We start from the raw sequence: 21191 nt of genomic DNA, 5'->3' as shown, positions 1-21191 counted from the left end.
TTTAAAGGGCTCAAGTTCGAGGAATTCTTATCTGAAAGGATGTTAAAAGCAGTGAAACCTTCATACCTTACGTCCTAAGGTGGCCGAGGTGGGTACGGTTGTACCTGAACTCGCCGCTCTCTTCCACGACGTCTTTAATACTTATCAATAAAATGGCAACCTGTTAAAGATCGGTGACAACCTCTTGGAACGAACAACAAACATGTTTTGTTAGTCTCATACTCATCGTGTTTCGAAAACCTTTAATCACTCACTTGCATCAAACAGTTAGAAATAGCTTCACTGTTAATTCACCGCACCTCTTTTAAGGGCAATAAATAAAGTAAACAAAAGTGTAAACAAATAAACTGTATTGTCAATTGCATTGGCCATCTGTTGTTCACTAATTAATTCGAACAGCGTTAACTTCAAAACATGCAGGCGTAGGCCTTTGGAAATCAGCCTGTGGGGCAGAGTCCTTAGGGAGTTCGTCCATATCAATACTTTTCGGCAAATCTACACACTCTAAGCTTCATTTCGATATGCAATATGCCTATATTGTTATTTGGTAAACGGCCTTAACCGTTTACATAAAATTTGATTGTATCACTTTAATAATATAATAATAGATTAGAGGAAATTGTTAACATTTGTTGGACAAAATAGTGTCTAAAAGTGTGTAGGCATATGTCTTCTTTCAGTTTTATCCTCTTTTAGCGAATTTCCCTATAGGGAAGTAGCTATTATGATAAGTCGGTCTCATGGTTAGATCTGGGCCCGGGACCGATTTACTTTTTTCATTTTGATGTTCCAAGAGGCCAAAAACACCATTCGTTCAAATTATTATATGTCTGTGAATTTGAGTAATCTTTGACCTTTTTTGATGAAATTTGGCTTGAAGGAGTAGGGCAGGATAAACTTGAATGAGTTCGTGAACCAGCATGATCGGGCGGGGGGTTTTATGGGTTAAAAATGGGTTTATCTCATTTTTCCCTCAAAACAAAAAAATCCCAATTTCTCTTAGTACCATTTTTAGAGCTTACAAAACAAATAATTAAGTATATTGAAGGGGATTTAACGGTTATTGGTCACGGGAAAAATTCTAAAAATCGTAAATTTAAAATTACCATGCTATTCTTCTATGCTTATAGCGATTTTAAGTCGCTTAATTTTAATTCTTATTTCATTTTCTATTTTTTATTTTAAGTCTCAAATTAGGTATAAAACCTTTAAGAGTTTATGAATGTTGAAATATTTATCTATGTCACCATTTGTGAGTTATAAAGATGTTCTAAAGGCGTAACTTGAGTTTTAAGCAGTTGCTTGAAATTCCGATGCGTAGCCTATTATAGTATGAGCACCGTTAAAACATAGGTGATTTGATTGTTGAATTTGACATACTAGGCTATGTTCTAAAAGACCGTGGAGTTTTTTTAGAATTCAAACCACATGTTACAATGGCTACACCAACCTTCTATGCACCAAAACGAGCTTATAAAATGTATATCTTAATTTAATGCATTGATACCTACTATATGTAAGTATACTTGTGTTAGTTTGGTAACAAATGACAACAGAAGATAATTTTAGTGATACAGTATATGAAATTAATGTTCCTATCAAAGCTAAAAATGCCTGATTTAGTTAAAGGCTGACGTGGACATGGAATAAGATCACTAGTAAGCGGTTTATTTACAATCGATAATAAGTAATGATGAAAATTAGAATAATTGACACTGAAAACTCTCAAGAGTTATGAGAGAAAACATCTTTTTCTAAACAAGAGATGCGTATCTAATTTTATTTATAAAACTAGCTCAATCCAAATGTTACAACAATACTTAACCTTTATGTCGCCATCTGGTCTTACCGAGATTAAGGTGGAATCGATGCAGGGGTTTCTTCTAATGTAGAAAGTTTAAAGACGTTCTTGTCAGACTATTCCTGTGTCTATTGTAAAAACTTTGCCATCCAAAGTCCGACCCGAGGCCATAGTTGTATTATAACAGCAGCTCCTTATCTGCAGAAAGTGTATAACTGTTCTTGACCAACCATGCATGTGTCTGCACTGGTTGTATCAGTTTCTTACTTGTGGAAGGTGTCTTTTTGTATATAAATTTGTCTATGTCTGTAGCCTTGCCAAGTACTATTGACGTGATATCTGCTTTATATTTCGTAGAATTCGTATAGAATGTGTTCTTGACAGACTATTCCTGTGTCTGCAGCCAAGTGTTTACAACCAATGTCAAAGTTTGGTCTTGCCAGGTCATGATCGACATATGCTTTATATTTTGTAGAATGCGTCAGTGTCACAGTCTAGTTTAGTAACTACCACCTTGCCACTACAACGGCTGTGATGACCCATCCACTCGTTGTTTAATATTTTAATTAAACTCCGAGTACACGGCGACACTGTTCATGCCGTAAATCAAGCGCTATACGGTCGACATTAAAGTCCTGGTATATCACGGTTGCATTTCGTAGGCGCATTGTAATGCTCGGGCTCGCCGTAAACCTATTTTATGGTTTATTGCAGCCCATCAACGTCGACTGCAGCACTGCTGCGCTCGCAGATGGCCATCATTGCAATCTATTGTTTCTCTTTATTCTGTTTTCTCATTCAAACGTCCACATCAATTTTATTTTGTCCACTTTTATCACTTGAGTACGAGAAGTGAGGCATTTGACTTTAAACATCCATATTTAAAATACTGTTGGCTAGACTATAGACATTTATATCCTAAATACACATTTGGCTAAGTTTACTGGGTGGATTCAGTTAAACTCTAGCAAATATGTTTACTTGGTACCACTAAACAATTGCGCGTGATGCTGGTCGCTACGTCTTTATGTACATGTCTTCAGGATAGTAAAGGTATCGACATAATACAGAACATTTAGGCCCCGGTAACAAAAGACAGAACTTGTTGTTCTGCCACACTATTTTTACACAGCCTTTAATCAGGCAAGTATATTGTGAAAAATGATACAAAAGTGTTTTCTTATTTTCTCCAAGAAATTTCTTTAAACCACCTAATTTAGCGCAATAGAAGTATAACACCAATGATCCACACAATCTTTTAACGACTACCAAGAGAAAGAAAAGTCATTGCATCTTGTGTTCATGATCATGTCATCAAACTGCGTACATTCATCCGCGATCCGTGTATAGTTTCCAACAGTAAGTAGACCTAAGAGTTGATGTTCCATCTTCAGTGACTGTAGTCATAAGTTGTTCACTGTAGGTAGACTGCAGTGTGCAGATGCACTTACTGCGCGTCGCTCGTTAAAGTTTAATACTCGCCGTGTATAGCGGTTTATAGGCCTGCATCCAACATCGGTTCTGTTTACTCTTTAGCCATTTTATTGTGCAGGCGACATTTACTCAGCTGTTTATGACCTCGATATAAAGATCTGGACGATTTATAGTGGAAATTTTCTTACGTGATATGCACCCCAGGTGCGATTGATTCACTATCGGTACACTAAACAGACGGGTTACATCACTTTCTTTAACTATATTTTTCAAAGATGTAGAATTAGCTTTAGTGTAAGGCAAATTCTAGGGAAATAGATTAGGTTTATGAAAACTACATATACACTATTGTTTTAAATAACTGAAACTGTACATTGGTTTTAGTTTATAATCAGTTTTTGAGTTTATTTACTCATTGCTCTTGGTTAAAAACGATGATATGAATGTTAGAAAAATGTTTTGTTATTTCTTGGTGTGTTACTGAATCTTGTAGTCCAAATGGAACCTCCTTCTCATTGAGTTTGGAAAAAGTTCATCATCATTATTCCTTAACGTTGGTAAAAAGCTATTCAAACAGAACTCAACCAAATTCCAGAAGCAAAATGTTCAATTGTGTTATTACTTTTATGTTAGTGGAACATGTAGCTAATTTATTTAACATCGCAACATAAAAATGCTGATGGGCATCAAAAAGTGAGTCACGGAACGGTAAAAGTGCGTTAAAATATCAAGAAGAGAAGTAGAAGTCTAGAAGAGAAGAGGCGATAGCTAGTAGAGTTTTTTATGAGTTTCTTCATTACTTGAATCATGAGTCTGTATGATGTCTTTTAATTTTATGCTGGTTTCTTTCACGATTAAAGTCTTCGTGGAAAATTGAATCAAAAGAGTAACTTCCTACATGAGTAGCCAGACCACTTTGCTACTGAAGAGCTATGCAATTTTCAAAACACTTTTTGGATAAAATCTTTGAATGAAATAAAACTTTTATCTTGGAATAGAATAAAACCGATTTAAAAACAATATTTACTTGTCATTCAACTTTAAACTTACAGCATTTTTGTTTGAGTGTAATCCACAGCAGATTTTACGATTTTTCTTTCTTAATTGATTCCTGAATCCTCTCGATGTTTCTTGGATGCTATGATTTTTTTCATGGAAGTCTTCGTAGAGAACCGAAATTCCCTCGTAAATATAATTTAAATTAAGAGCATAACTTTTTTACGTTTTACATTAGTGGCCAGATTACTTATCAGGAAATACAAATCTATTGCGATATTAGGAAATTTCGGAGTAAAAGCATACCGATTTTCAAACTACTTATCGTTTGGCTCAAATGTTAAGTTTCGATACTGTAATAGAAATATTTATCTAATTATGAGTATTATTAACTAAAATTCAGTTTTAATGCAATTGATAATATTTCGCAGAAACAAACGTCCAACTTTTGTGTGTCTTCTTCTCTCTTCTTTCCGTTTTGTTGCAGTCTTCTTCTCTCTTCTTTCCGATTTGTTGCAGTCTTCTTCTCTCTTCTTTCCGTTTTGTTGCAGTCTTCTTAAAGAAACCACGATTTCCTTGTATTGTTTTGCATATTGACCAGTGTTTAATGTTTCATCACAGTAATAATTAAGTTCATGTAAAATAAACGTCAATAAATTATTTTTTTTTTCACAAATTAATTGTATTATATTAAGCATGAAATTATTAAATTAATTGTGTTGATGGTAATATTTCTTTGGTCCTTGAATCAACCCTTCATAGAGATTTAATGATCAATCGATGACAAACAATGGTAAAAAATTGTGAACGTTTCTTTAACATAGTGTAACTAAGATTTCAAAACTCCATAATTCAAGGAAATATTTTGCAACTTGAACTTGAACTTTGAACTTTAATTGTATGACGTCAATTTACACAATGGAATGTTAGTGCAAACGTTATAAACACCGTAATCTCACGTTTAACTGTTTAACTGGTAAATTAGTGTCAATGCATGGTTGAAGATCTTATTTTGGTTGCTTCGTCTCTTGCTTAAAGTTGTTCATGTCAGAGTTGGATGGTTATAAAATATACATTTTCGTTTAATAGGTTGACTTTTCATAGTCCTGATCATGCAAATAAAAATTATTACGTGCCACGTGGCATTTTGTCAAACGAAAATTAAACTACTTTACTTTGAACAAATAAAAATACTAATTTAGTTCGTTTGAGTTGATTTTTTATGAATGAAGCTACAAATCTTCTTAGGCTTGGTAGTTTGATGTGTTTTTCAGGATTTGCGTTGATGTTGACTGTAGAACATAATTTTCATATCTTCTTATCTTGACTCTTCTTGGTATTTCTTGAATCTGAGGATCTGTATTGTTTTTTTAAATATACAAAACATGAACTCATCACAGTACACTTTTTCACAATAGTAATGCTGGTTCATTTATATTTCTTCTTTCTTGCATACGAGTTAATTTTGATCAGGATCTTCATGACACTTTATTGTAATTATTGCAAAATAATTTATATTTAGTTTTGTGAATATACAAAGTGACATTTACATAAAAACTTCAGGTTTGTTAAAATATGCCTTATAATTACGTAGTATGTCATAAAAGTAAATACAACAAAGGTTCTGATTTTTTGTAAAAGAATATAAGATTTTATTTTATCGTAATAGGATAAGATCCTCAGATAAATATTGATAAAATAGCTCTTAAAAGAATTTGAGCTTTTGAAGCGTCGAAATGAAATTCCTAGAACAAAAAAAGCGTTTTCAGAAATAGTGTACACATTAAAATATCATATTTACCATACAAAGTCTATAAACGATGTTCATCTGAATCAAAAGGGTGCTTAATTACAATCAATAATTGTAGTCTACATGGCTTTAAGTTGCAGAATATTTGCCAAAAAGAAATGAAATACTGAAGGTTATTCTTACTGCGATGGACTTAAAACGGAGTTTTATTTCATCATTAGGAGTTATAGAATGCAATAAAATTATAGTCAGTAGATTTTGTATATGAAAACAATTAAAACGAAGTTTATGATAATAAGAGTAATATAGTAACACAAACCTTCTTTAAAGCGTTCGAAGACTGCAGGTGCACTGGGAGTGACTTCTGACAAGATGATGTGCAGAAGAGGTGTGGTGTGGAGAGGCAATCTGCACCAGTCTAGCAGCTGCAGGATAGATTCCCACATTTCTGCAGCTGGAACAAAATAACAGTAGCTTGAGTACTATTATCCTAGAGTATTCGAAGGCTGCAGGTGCACTGGGAGTGACTTCTGACAAGATGATGTGCAGAAGAGGTGTGGTGTGGAGAGGCAATCTGCACCAGTCTAGCAGCTGCAGGATAGATTCCCACATTTCTGCAGCTGGAACAAAATAACAGTAGCTTGAGTACTATTATCCTAGAGTATTCGAAGGCTGCAGGTGCACTGGGAGTGACTTCTGACAAGATGATGTGCAGAAGAGGTGTGGTGTGGAGAGGCAATCTGCACCAGTCTAGCAGCTGCAGGATAGATTCCCACATTTCTGCAGCTGGAACAAAATAACAGTAGCTTGAATACTATTATCCTAGAGTATTCGAAGACTGCAGGTGCACTGGGAGTGACTTCTGACAAGATGATGTGCAGAAGAGGTGTGGTGTGGAGAGGCAATCTGCACCAGTCTAGCAGCTGCAGGATAGATTCCCACATTTCTGCAGTTGGAACAAAATAACAGTAGCTTGAGTACTATTATCCTAGAGTATTCGAAGGCTGCAGGCGCACTGGGAGTGACTTCTGACAGGGTGATGTGCAGAAGAGGTGTGGTACATGCAAACTGCACCAGTCTAACAGCTGCAGGAATCGCACATCTCTGCAGTTGCAACCACAAAACAGTAACTTGAGTACCATTTACTAGGCCCTACTATGAAGCCCGTTCCAAAATCCCGGCAGCCGTAGAATAATTTCCATCTAAATACACATTTTTTAGGATTGTTATAAGTACTTATTTTTAAACTTGGAGTTTCATATACTCAAAAATAAAATTAAAACATGGATAAACGATATAACTTTAAAGTACTTCCCACCTATAAAATGTGGTGGTCGTATATAGATTTCTCTGGCGTAATCTTGGCTCTTAGTTTTCAATTTGTATCACATTTGAAGGATAAAATTAGTAAATAAAAACATCATTATTCATATTTTTACTATAAATAATTATTATCCGTAATAAACTAGTATTTAGCACTAGCAGTTCGAGAATTATTAATTGCATTAGTAATGTAGTGTCGTTGTAAATTATGCCATCGTGTAAGTGCTTATGCTAACTTCTATTGTATAAATGGTGTTACCGTGTATAAATAAATCTAATAAATAAATAAATGAATAAATAAATCTGAATTAGTTAATAGTTCTCAATAAAAAATAAAAAAAAATACATATACATTCTCTAAATATACAGTGTATATTTAAAACGAATATGGAATAGAAACAGATAATTCCAATAGTGTATCATATGAGTATATGGTAACCGATTGAGTATCAAACACCAAGAACCAATGAAGCAGTTTTCAAATATTTTCGGCGTTTTTGCCAAAATGTACTTCTTGATGTCCCGAGTAAACCGTTGTGATAATTTTATGTTCCGGTTCTCATAATATATCACTAGTAATAAAATACTACAAAGTGTCGGGGGAAAAAGTTTAGACAGTTTGGAGCTCTACAGAAAAAATTACCAAACTACTTAGAAAAACACGAATTATATCTTAAATTCCTTTGTTTTATTCTAAGTATTCCTGTAAGAACAAAAACAAAATAGCTAGCTTATAATTTTTTTTATGCCAGTTGGAAGGTGAAAAACCCCTGTTTTTTGGGTATCAAAAACCATCTTAAGACTTTAAACATTCGCACAATGTAAACTAAACGTCAGAACTTCATCAAACGTTAATACGATAAAGACATATATATAATGAATTAATTTGTATAGTTTCAGAATTTTTACATAACCCAAAAAGTTATTGTTAATTTAGTAAGTTAATAAGTTAAATTATAAGTTAACTTTTTCTCAAAAACTGCAAACGCTAGAAAAAAAATCGAAAAGCTTTTTTGAAGGTGATTTTTTTTGTAGTTGGAATATTCATAATGCTCAACCACATTGTTACGCATAGTATTTATATCAATCAACATAAAACAGGATGATCTGCAAGGGGTGCAGACGCCATCGCCCGCTCAGGGATCCAGTGCAGTGTTGCCACGATGGACCCTGTCCGAGTAGTACACAGGTCTCTAATAACATCCTGGACCGTGCCTTCAGTGTCAGGTAGGCAATATGATTGCTGTGTCTAGATTGCCTATCTCACCCTGCCGCTATAAACTCGCTAAGCCTACAAAACATACTAATATACAGTGATATCCTACAATTAGTAATTTACTTTATTAATATGTTATTTTTTCGTGGTTCGTGTCTTATGCTCGTAGTGAATTTGGTATCATACTGCCCACTCCCATCTAAGGGAGTAAGATTTTATTTGGTTTGATTACCAGATTCTCGTAAGTTTTGAAAGTGTAAAAGGCGAACGAATAAAATAAAATTGTTAACGTCATACTTCAAAAATATAATCCAAACCTTTTATTTCTTAATTTGTTAAATGCAATTGCATTCTTATTTTACTTTTGTTGAAGTCATTAGCAATAGTGCACATTAAAATCTGTGATTTCTTTACATATTGACCTCGATGATATTTTAGAGTGACCGAAATTTAAGATCTTTAGAGTAAAGAGAAATAAAAAGTTAGTTGCTCAAACCTCCCTGTTGACACGGGAGTTGCATCTTCGAAATATTACAGTGTAGGCGAGTAAACATCCGCTAAAGTAAACTTGAATTAATTATGAAATATACTCGTAACTATTTTTTAAGCAGATACCTTGTAATCAAAAGCTAATAATTATCCCATGCCAGAAAGTATAACGTAATGTTAATGAATATTTATCGCACGAGAGCTGAGTTTGTAGTTTGCAGGTAGGAGAGTGGAGTGTGGTGTGCAATGGAAGTAATTGATTAGAAACAACTGATAATCACAGGTTAGCTATCTGCGGCGAGTTTATAGCAGTCATAAAGATTTATGGCAGTACCTCCCTGCAACAACCAGTTCCACCGCCAATGGCCGTTGTGACGGCTCGACCAATGAGAGAGCTCCTCCACGCACAGCGACTCCCCATTGGTCTACACAACTAATTATACACTCCTTTCCCAGAACATTCGCAACAATTACAGAATCATCGTAAAAGTAATAATGTTACCTTTCGACTTATTGTTGTTTTAATAACATGAAAACAAACCCTTTTACGACTCTCTTTAACGACACACGAAGCTTTCCCTCGGCTCGCTCTCACAATAGTCTTGCAGTTGCAATTGTGTGCACATTTAATCCGCCCAGACCACCTAGTCTTTATTGCGAGTGCATTGTAATTTATAATATAAAAAACATCATCATTAGGGCTTCTATGTACCTCTTAATTGTTGCCTTGGCACGGTTAATTTAAATTTGTTTTTTAAGACACAATTTGTCGATGTTACAATCGCAACTGGTTAAATAACTGCAATACGCAAGCGAAAATGTAGATGTGTATGAATTTGTGCACATTAATTAAAAATTAAGGTACTATGACATTGCTTATAATATGCTTAGATGAGATTAAGAGTAGTCATCGAAGCATTTTGTTTTCCTAATTGGAACACAAACACACGACACAAAGTGTTATCAAAGTAGTATTATTAAAGTAGTTGTATTATTGTGAAAACTAAATAACTAGATTTCTAAATAATTGGTGACAATGAACATTTTTGCGTAGTTGGGAATCATATTTATTTACGCAAAAGTTAAGTTAAGTTAGTTATTACATATGAACTATTTTTATCCCCATCTGAGTCCATAAACTTGTTATGCTGATGCAATCTGTTGAACTGTTGATAAGTGAGGGGAAACCTACTATTTATTCATAAATGTCTCAAACATTAGCCATACACATTTTCTCGTGTATTCTGTTACAAATTTATTGTTTATTTTATACTGTTTCTACAGAAGGATTTCACCCTTAGTAAAATAGTTTTCATTAGCTTAACATGGCAACATTAAAAGGCTTGGGGCAGAACCGACGATCGGTGATACTAATAGTCATACAATCTTTTATATTCTCTGTTATCAACTAGAATATAGGTAAGCGTAAGAACAAATTATTTTATTTAGATTTTATTCTACTATTTAGGCTTTGAAAAAAACTTACACTACATATCAGGGCTCTCCTAAACATAACTGCTTCATATTGGTAGCATAGTCAAGCATCTGTTGTATGATGTAAATTTTTACATTTTATCTTCAAAATGTTCCATCACAATTTTTGTAATTTTTGAAAGTGATTTTATAAGGCCGGTGAAGTTTAGATATAAATAAGTCTTGCTCATTTGAGCTTAAAAAGTAAGGACAATTTGAATTAGGTTCCAGAAATACATAAATTTAAATCTAATCACATAGAGCTACAACATCTATTTTACCTAATATTTCCCTTAATTATATTGTTTCTATTGCAATTTATTTAAATAGGCCTACATAATCAATGAAGGAAAACAAAATCAAGAACAAAATTAATTGAATTAACCAGTTTAAAGTTTAAGGATCTAAGCTATAGGTTTGTTTAGGTTTAAAGCCTAACAAGAAAATTTTACACTTTTATTTCCAAAGAAGGATACAATAACTTTTGCAGTGTGTTCTATAGAGTTTAAATTAATAAGTCATGTGCACTCTCAAGTAGAAAACGCATAAACGGGTAAAAGTATAACTTAGGATGGTTCAAACTAATTTAAAAATAACGAGTTTTAGTGAATATCCACACACAAAACCGAATATCAAACTAGCCTAGTAAGTTAGTATAAAATGAGCATTAATAAAATAAGAACTCTTAAGACATTGGCAAATACAAATACAATTTGTTCAGTTATTGGAATAATAGTAATACTAATATTAGAACACCTGTGGTTATTGTTTAAACAGGATGAAATAAATATACCCAATTTGGTCCCTCAAAATATTTAAGTGTTATTTGGTAAACACCCCTACCGCAGTAAATCTGTAGACTAAGCGAATTTTCATTTATGTACCTGTCTGGATTTCCACTAAAATATCCACTTAAAATTATCAGATCTATTCCCTGTTAAAATAACATTAATTATTTAAATGAGTATTTAGATTTACTTCAATGGCAATTGCTACTGTACTTCCCTGAAAATGAACTGTATTCGCTGAAAATGAGTACTGACCATCTTTTAACAAATATAATTACAGCTTGTATTTATTCTCGATAGTCATCAAATACCAGCACAGTATGTACTAAGCAATGAAATTTAGGGCATGACTGCAACCAACATTAATAATAACTTATTTTAGTAATATTTGTTTTACACATTTACCTTATGTATCGTATCACTGTTATGTATCCCTGTAGTTTATAGTTCACCGTTGGTGAATTGTTGAGTCACACTGGTATCTCTATGCTTGTTATTATGTTATCCAACCAGATGTCCATAGTTTATTACCGTTGTTAAGTAGCATAGGTTTTCAGTCTATGTAGTGCTTTTTAAATTTGTTTATCAGTCCTTGTCATAAGTCATTTAATTGGCCAGATTTACATAAAAGCAGATATACATTAGAAAATAAAATTTGTATCATAAACTATAAAATAAGTTTTAAACTGAACAATCTATTATATTATTAAAGTGATACAATCAAATTTTATGTAAACGGTTAAGGCCATTTATCAAGTAAAAATATAGGCATATGGCATATCAAAATTAAGCTCAGAGTGTGTAGATTTGCCGAAAAGTATTGATATGGACGAACTACCTAAGGGCTCTGCCCCACAGGCTGATTTCCAAAGGGCTACGCCTTGCATGTTTTGGAAGTTAAAGTTATTCAATTAATTTAGTGAACAACAGCTGGCAATGCAATTGACAATATAGTTTGTTTGTTTAGATTTTTGTTTACTTATTTTATTATTTAGTTTTGTGTTCTTAAAACAGGTTCGGTGAGTGGACAGCATCGATCTCTAGAGATCAATGGTGGACAGTGAAGCTTTTTCTAGCTGTTTGATACAAGTGGGTAATCATCCACTTTAATCAAAGATGATCGAAACACGATGAATATGAGATTAACAAACCATGTATGTTGTTCGTTCCAAGAGTTTGTCACCGATCTTTAACAGGTTGTAATTTCATTGAAAAGTATTAAAGTATTGCAGACGTCGTGGAGGAGAGCGGCGAGTTCAGGTACAACCGTACCCACCTCGGCCACCTCAGGACGTAAGGTATGAAGGTTCCACTGCTTTTAACATCCTTTAAGACGACATTTTCGCGAGCTTGGGCCCTTTAAGTGAAATATAAAGTCGAAGTTGATTAAATTAATTTAATGGTGGCTTCTGTACACCCGTGAATTTGCGGGTAGAACCTCTTGTATTTAACAATTCATAAACAAAGCGTACCATGTGCCCATGACTACCCGTCAGCAATAAACTCACGTACACTGAGTTGCTAAATTACTAGTAGCATTTAGACAATAGTAATTTTCGAAATTACGTTTTACAAATTACAGGGTGTTTCCTCAAATTTAGATACTGTGGCCATTCCCTAGTATAGATGTTTTTTAAAGGTGGTTGAATGCTTTGGTATCTGTGGATTAAGATTGTTTCGCAAAGAATATGGCCATGATCTGAAACTTATAACATAGAAATTTTATTTTGCAGAAGTGTTTAAAGGATGTATAAGCATGGAAAAGTTAAAATATTTGAAGACTGGAAAAGTTCTTTGCAGTAAGTGCGTGAGCTGATCTTGAAGCTAGTTCGAATTGCTCTCTTTTGAAGTCGAAAGAGATTGGGTTCTTTTATTCTCATTTCCCCATGCCGGCAGTGAGTATACCAGATGAGGGAAGATGACCCCATAATAGGCTGTCATAATGACATTCTGATCAGAAAAAATGGACATACAAAAAATGGACCTATCAACTGAATGATGCCGGAGCCAACCCTCATGCACACACTGTTGTCAAGGTTTATGACGAAGGTGTTTGTCTAATATTACCTTCTGACGACTCAATTTCTACACCGTTTAAAAGCATAGTTGTGAGTGGATTGCCTTGGATGTAAAACGGAGCAATTCGGTTTTTTTTTTAATTGAGATTTAATAAATTGGAGTCAGACCACTGTTTATGTTGTTTGCTTCAATAAACGATTTTAATTCAAATTTCTCGGCAGTTGAGCCAGACAAGGTTAAAGACGTGTCAATATGTCATTCGCAAAAGGCAGATCTCTCCAGCCTCATCACTTAAAGGCAATTCACTGATATAAACAAAATACCCCCGCCGCAGCAAACCTGCAGACTAAGCGAATTTCCATTTGCCTGATTGGATTTAGACTAAAATGTCTCCTTAAAAATATCACATTTATTCCCTATTTAAATAGAATCAGTTTAACACATACTTAGGTTTGTTGCAACAGGGCAGGGTAAAAGTGTTTTTTTATGTAAAATGTTAATAGTTAGTAAGAAATAAAAACATTTTCCAAATTTGGGCAAAATATGTTAATAAACAAGCACACTACAACGGTTTACTTATTCTCCATAAAAATAACATGGGAATTTTAAATTAACAATTTTTTGGAATTTTCTCCGTAACCATTAGGCGCATTATAACGCTTCAATATACTAAATTATTTGTTTTTTTTAAGCTCTACAAAATAGTCTTTCAAAATTTTATGTTTTTTGGGTCAAAAATAGGAAAAACCCATTTTTACCCCATAAAAGCCCCCATAAACCCCTGTTCCCATGGTCCGATCATGCTGGTTCGCGAACTCGTTCGGATAAACGTAGGTTTACACGTTTGTACCAAATTTCATCAAAATCGGATCATTTTTGCTCGAGTTATCGCGCTAACGGACACACACACACACACACACACATATATATATATATATATATATATATATATATATATATATATGAATTTGAACGGATGGTGTTTTTGGCCTCTAGGGACATCCAAACGAAAAAAAAAATCGGTCCCGGGTCCAGGTCTTACCATGAGTACTACGGTAATAGCTTATTCCCTATATGGGAAATTCGCTAAAACAGCACAGGTCAGAGGACAGATCACTGGGGAACCTCACAAGTGACGATGTCCCGAGAGGAGACAAAGGGTAGAGCACACCCAGAGCCGTCAACTCCTCTGACCTCGAGGAGAACCACTCCTGTGCCAGCCCCCTCACTCCAATAGATTCTAGTTTATTGATGAGAAAATCGTAATTTACAGTATCAAAGGCCTTGCTCAAGTGAAAGAAAAGCCCTAAAGAAAGCTCCCGTAATGTTTCTAATTAAAAGTATTACTTGTATGGGATTGAGTGTTGATTTAGATGTTTGACAGATGTTAAGCACGTACTAAATTCTTTGAGGACGGTCTTATCATTTTTAGCTCGTGAGCCGATTTGTTCAAAAAGTAAATTGGTTCACACAAAAACAACCCTGGGTTTCCAAGAGAAACTAAAACTAAACACAGATAATCAGAGAGCAAGTGAGCCGTTCCCAATCAGCTCGTCTCGTAAAAAAGGTAATTCCGAGGCGGCTTCTCAAACCCCAGGGCCGACCGTAAAGTGTACGAGTCGACGTTTGGTCGTTAAATTGTGTTCCTTTATTTGCGCATAACTGGAGAGCACGACCGAGGTGCAATGATCAAGAAGCACATTTGGTAACACGGGGACCTTGTCAAGCTAAGTAGCTACATCGATCTCTATTATAGAGATCGATGAGTGGCTACTAGTGTGATGATGTGCATCATTGTGGGACAAAACTGCAATGATTCCAGCATCTCTTTTGACCATGGTACATAAACATGAACAAGATGAACATCACGGGGACCTCGTCAAACTAAGTAGCTACGATTGAAATGATATGCATCATTGTGGGACAAAACTACAATAATTTCAGCAACTCTGATGACAAAGGTGCATAAACATGAACAAGATGGACATCACTGGGACCTCGTCAAACTAAGTAGCTACGATTGAAATGATATGCATCATTGTGGGACAAAACTACAATAATTTCAGCAACTCTGATGACAAAGGTACATAAACATGAACAAGATGGACATCACTGGGACCTCGTCAAACTAAGTAGCCACTAGCGAATGGTTATGCATCATTGTGGGACAAAACTACAATAATGCCAGCAACTCTTTTGACTAAGGTGAATATTTTATTTATTTATTCATTTCATGTCATTACATCATTTGACAGGACATAGTGTCATATACAGGATAATACTAAAACTAAGAAATAACAAAAATGTCTTACTAAATTATTAATCGAACTTAATGTCGCCATTTAAATAACATTCGATAGATTTTTTTTGTTTTTAACCAGGACTTCAGGGTGGATCTGAACTGTGTATTACTATCAATATTTTTTATGCGGAGTGGTAACTTATTGTAAACGTATGGGCCTATATATTGGGGAGGTAAATGAAATTTCTCTAATCTATGGGTTTCAGGCTTAATACAACTCAAATCTAGTGTGATTGGAATGAATGGGTGAATGAGGACAGATTGTCTTTAACCCAATTTGAAATTTCTAAAATATAGTGATCATAAAATGTTAAAACTGAAAATGTTTGAAAAAGACTTTTACAAGGAGTTCTACGAGGAACTCGCCCAATAATTCTAATTGCTATTTGTTGGAGTTTGAATATTTTGTTGGAGTGGCATGAGTTTCCCAAACCAGAATAACATATGTCATTACTGAAGAAAATAAGCATGATAAACTATAAGCTGAGTCTTCAAGTCTAATTGCACGAAGAGAGAAAATACAGCGGTTTAATCGTTTGATCAAATTAAAAACTTGTGATTTCCAGTTAAGATTTTCATTGGCAGTTATACCTAAAAAATTCACATTTTGCTGCAGTGGCATTTTAGGTTTTGATGTTCTAATTTTATCTGTTTTATATTGATTATTATTATAACTAAAATCTATAAGCTGAGTTTTATCATCATTCATAACCAACCCATTCACCTGGAACCAGTCTCTGAGAGCTTGTACCTCCCTGTCGAGTGTGTGCCGCAGGGAGTCGATACTGGGTGCCGTACATATCACCATTGTATCGTCTGCATACTGAAAGAGTTCCATATTTGAGACTTGAGGTAGGTCATTAACATAGATTATGAACATACTAGGGCCCAGTATCGACCCCTGAGGCACACCACATGGTACTTTTCCCCAACTTGAATAAACAGTTTCATTATCTGTTGTTAATTTAGTCCTCTGAAACCGATTGGAAAGATAAGATGAAAATAAAATTATTTTTTTTGCCTTTAATACCAATTTTTTTAAATTTACCAATGAGGATGTCGTGATCAACCCAATCAAACGCCTGGGACAGATCACAGAGAACACCAGCTGCTCTCTGAGATCCATCCAGAGCCCGTGTGACGCAGTTAACCATTCTTGCCATTGATGTTTGACACCTGAGCCCTTTTCGAAAACCAAATTGAGTATTGTCTTTCTAAAAAAAGAGTATCAATTGAATATCAATAGCTTTTTAAAATATTTTGGAAAAACATGGAAGTAATGCGATAGGTTGGTAATTATCTAGGTCGTTTTTGTCGTTTTTCTTAAATAATGGTCTAATTTCAGAATATTTTAATTTATCAGGGAAAATCCCCTGCTCTAGAGACTGGTTTATGAGTTTGCACAAGGTTCTTGGATAAAGTCTATTACATGTTTAATAATAAATAACGGAATTTCATCCCACCCTGAAGCCTTGGATGGGTTTAAAGAAAAACACTATCTTTCTTATATCAGAGATGCTTAATTTATTAAATGTAAACATATTATTTTGCTCACTGACCATTAAACTCATTGCCTTTTTTCCATCTGGATTAGATTGAACCTTATTTTTACATTCAGAAAATTCTCATTAAAACTATTAGCAAATTCTTTTTTTTATTTTGTAACTATTCTGTTGGGATATATTCTCAATTTGATATGGAATTTCATTGTCCTTTTTATTTACACCCATCTCCTTGTTTAGTACAGCCCAAGTGGCTTTAGTTATATTCAATGATTTTTTAGATTTTTTAATATGATTTTCATTTGAAAGTTTTTTAGAAAGGGCAGTGACTTTTTAAAAAAAATTTTATATGTCTTAAAATAGTTGATAAAGTCTTGTTTTTTGTGACTTTGATTCTTCGTGCAACAGACGTTTATTCCCTGCCGAAATTTTTATTCCATTTGTAACCCAATTTTTGTGTTCACTTTTTTTATTTGTGGATTTACATTGTTTTAAAGGGAATGCATTATTGAAATTCAACAAATAATGTGTAAGAAAACTATTGTGGTTAATGTTAACGTCAAGAGAGGGGTCAAATTGCCATAATGATGATTGTAAATTGTTCCTGAAATTTTCCATGTTATCACATGAAAAAAAATCTTCTGAAAATGGATTTAGACTTAGTTAAATTGTTTGTGTTGATTTCACCCTGGCATAATAATAGAGCATAAACATAAACAACCTAATTAACTTATTTCAGACCTCTTTGCATGTCCTAGTACAGTACTTTTGTGCGACAAACAAAGACCCTTATACCAAAACATTCACGTAGACACACACACACACACACACATATTTCAACGGTCGAGGGTCATTCAGTCATTGATAGCTAGATGTCTGACTTCTAAAAAAAAACCGAGAGGCCGCGGTCTTCTATGAACACTAGTTGTAGGCCACCAGATGCTCGGTTCATCAGTTTACTCTAAACAATCTATTTTGATATATTAAAAATCGTTTAACGAAACTCTCAAATGGAAAGCTTAAATGTTAAATCGTTTAAGACCAATCGATTATTTCAATGAGGCAATTCTCAATGTACAATTTACTATAATTTATTTTTGTAAAAAAATACAACCAACTTCAAACGCTCTAAAAAGAATGAAATAATTTCAATAAAGTAAAAACTTTTGTATTAGGCAAGCTCACGTATTTTAAGTCGGCGCGGCTCTATGATGATTTTTGATGCAAAATTGAAAGAGGTTGTCCATATTGCAGGTGACTATCTATAGCTAAAGGTGTTAATCTGCATGTCTTTTTCATAGTTATGCGTTAAGTGTTATTTTATTACCGTAATCAGAGATCGGTATTATAGTGGTATTAACGAGTATCTTTAAAAAGATTATAACGCATTTAAATGTTTCTAACTTGGAAAAGTAACGTTTTAATACTAAACTAGCTTCTTTTCCCTATCATAATATCAAACTAAATTATTTTCCTATTCATATAGAACATTTGTGTGTGTTATTTTAATAATGCATTTATTCTGAAGTAAACATAAAATACAAGAAAATATTTCCTTTAATGTATAAACAATAAAACAGTTCAGTATGTTTTTTTTATATATTTATGTTATCCAGCTACAATTTATTGATTTTCAAAATACACACACATCAATCATATTTGCAGTTTGAGCCGCGCCGACTTGAAATACGTGAGCTTGCCTAATACAAAAGTTTTTACTTTATTGAAATTATTTCATTCTTTTTAGAGCGTTTGAAGTTGGTTGTATTTTTTTACAAAAATAAATTATTTCATGATTTTTAGTGACTGTATATTTTTTTATATATTAATTACTTGAGGATTTTCGATAAGAAAAACTGTTTGAAACAATCAAAAGTTCCAGAGAACAATCATTATTTTAAAACTGCTTGAGTCACCTGTTCAGGTTACATAATCAATGGGTATGGAAATAAACATCTTTAGATATTCCTTAAGAAAGAAAGAGTTGTCCATTACATTAGGCCTAATGAAAAACTAATTGTCTTTTCTAGATACATTGAAATGTCAGACATCATCGTTTCCTGCAATCGGTGTACTTCTACATTATAAAAAGAAATACAGTAACGTCTCAAGCCTTTTGGAACAATATGAAAGTTATTCCTCAGCTACCAGCACTAAAAAATCTCTCAAAAGTGGAAAATTGGTCGTTAACACTACAGTACCTTTTGTATAGTACCTTTGGAAAATATTATATGAAAGATTGGTTCAACTAAAAGTGGTGTAAGTCATGTAGGGGGTTGTGTTTGCTCAAGATATAGCCTAGTCGAAATTGCAAATCATCTTCCTCTAGGACTTTCCGAAGCAGGCATAATAGTATTGATATGTTATAGTAACTGGGTAGAGAATATTAATAAACATTCCACATCTGCAAATGAAATATGTATATGAAAGATTGGTTCAGCTAAAAGTGGTGCAAGCCATGTAGGTGGTTTTGTTTGATCAAGATATAGCCTAGTCGAAATTGCAAATCATCTTCCTCTAGGACTTTCCGAAGCAGGCATAATAGTATTGATATGATATAGTAACTGGGTAGAGAATATCAATAAACATTCCACATCTGCAAATGCATGTTTAGTAATTAAAATATTTAACACTTTTAAGACAATTGACGATTATGCACTGTCACACTTCTTAGGTCGTGTAAGGAATAATTGCATTTGATTTATATTTAGACCTGTTTTACGAATGCTTTGGTTTTCACAATACACCTTTATTTGTCAACAATATCATACAGCTATTCACTGAAACATATATGTTTTTGTAAGTCAGAATATTCAATACTAAAAACAGAATTACTGTATACACAAATCAGGTAAAACGTTAAAATACATTTTTTATAGTAACCAAAACAAAATGCATTTTTCTCAATGTAATTCATTTAGGCTCCATGGCAAGAAATAGTTTATTGATCAATATGAAGCAACTGTTTCATGAAAAATTGTCTGTAGCTTCATTTAAATGGTTTCAACTAACAGCTGTAGGAATGTTATTATGATTTATTGCCTTCTCTGCACAAATGTAAACAATCTGCACAAATGTAAACAAAATAAATGTTGAATATTTAAGGTTTTCAGAATTTTTCACCGAAACAAATATTATACTGAAACATAATATATAAGGTACCAAATAGAAACTCTCCTGGTTATTTTGGTGGTGGAACCACACTGATCGGTAAAAGAATCACAGAGAAATTGGTGAACATACATAGAAAAAAAAAACATCGCCACAAACAAATTGAGAACCTCCTCCTTTTGTTGGTAGTGGGGAAGTCGGTTAAAAATAGCGGATTTCCTATAGGAATCTTGTCCAAGACAATTTGACTTGTTGGACCCTTAAAGGAGTAGGTACCTATTTCTTCCTAGGTGATTAAATTATAACTAATGCTTTGCCCATGTCATGTTTTCATAGTCAAGAATAGGTGAATTGGTACATGACTTACCTTGTGGGCTATGACTTCTCATGGTAATTTAGCATTGCTTAAATGTTTCAACATGTCGCGGCCGGGGTTTTAGTCTGATTTGCATTTAATTTGGTAGAAAGTTGTCTTGATGCTAACTTATACACTTTTTGAAACCGCTCACCCCCTTACCTTGGTTTATGACACCAATTGAATTCGTCTGTATTCAAATCCACTTCGTACACGTAAACAAAGGCCTACTGCGTAATGACTCGTGTGTGATTATTATGATGTAGCGATATGTTTTGCAACTCAAGAGAATCCAAAGTAAAGAGGAAATAACAGCTGAAGTAAAATTCAACCGATCAGGTAGATTGCAGACGTAGGTCACGTTGTTAATTAGGCTGCATTTATCATTTAACTGCAACCTTGAATGGAGATCCATCGAAGGGGTATTTTGTGATCAATGCCTAGTCCACATAATGCAAGTTTGTGGCTAAATAAAGCTTGGTAAGGTAGGTAGCTGACATACTAGTAGAAGTAACAATGTAAATATTTACACAAATTATTCTGTTTTATTGACTACTGTACACTCTGTACAACTCTCATGATTTCAATCTAGTCAGTATATCTTTAAACTAACTATTCTTATAAAGCTGTTC

The 21191-nt window shown here is 33.8% G+C and overlaps 1 protein-coding gene across 1 annotated transcript in view; it reads right to left on the bottom strand.

Moving 5' to 3' along the window:
• Positions 1-333: 333 nt before the first annotated feature.
• Positions 334-21191, bottom strand: part of LOC128983645 (protein doublesex-like) — a 59080-nt gene continuing 38222 nt past the window's right edge. The window contains exons 3-4 of the mRNA XM_054403017.1: positions 6301-6767; positions 334-5976 (exon numbers count right to left, since the gene is read on the bottom strand). Of these exons, the coding sequence (XP_054258992.1) occupies positions 6472-6767 (296 nt within the window). The 3' untranslated portion in view covers positions 334-5976; positions 6301-6471. The remainder of the gene's footprint in view (positions 5977-6300; positions 6768-21191) is intronic.

Source organism: Macrosteles quadrilineatus, unplaced genomic scaffold (genome assembly GCF_028750875.1).
Source record: "Macrosteles quadrilineatus isolate MER2022 unplaced genomic scaffold, UCM_ALF_1.0 Scaffold_1__1_contigs__length_201487025, whole genome shotgun sequence".
Classification (NCBI taxonomy): domain Eukaryota; kingdom Metazoa; phylum Arthropoda; class Insecta; order Hemiptera; family Cicadellidae; genus Macrosteles; species Macrosteles quadrilineatus.
This window is presented reverse-complemented; position numbering and strand designations above follow the sequence as displayed.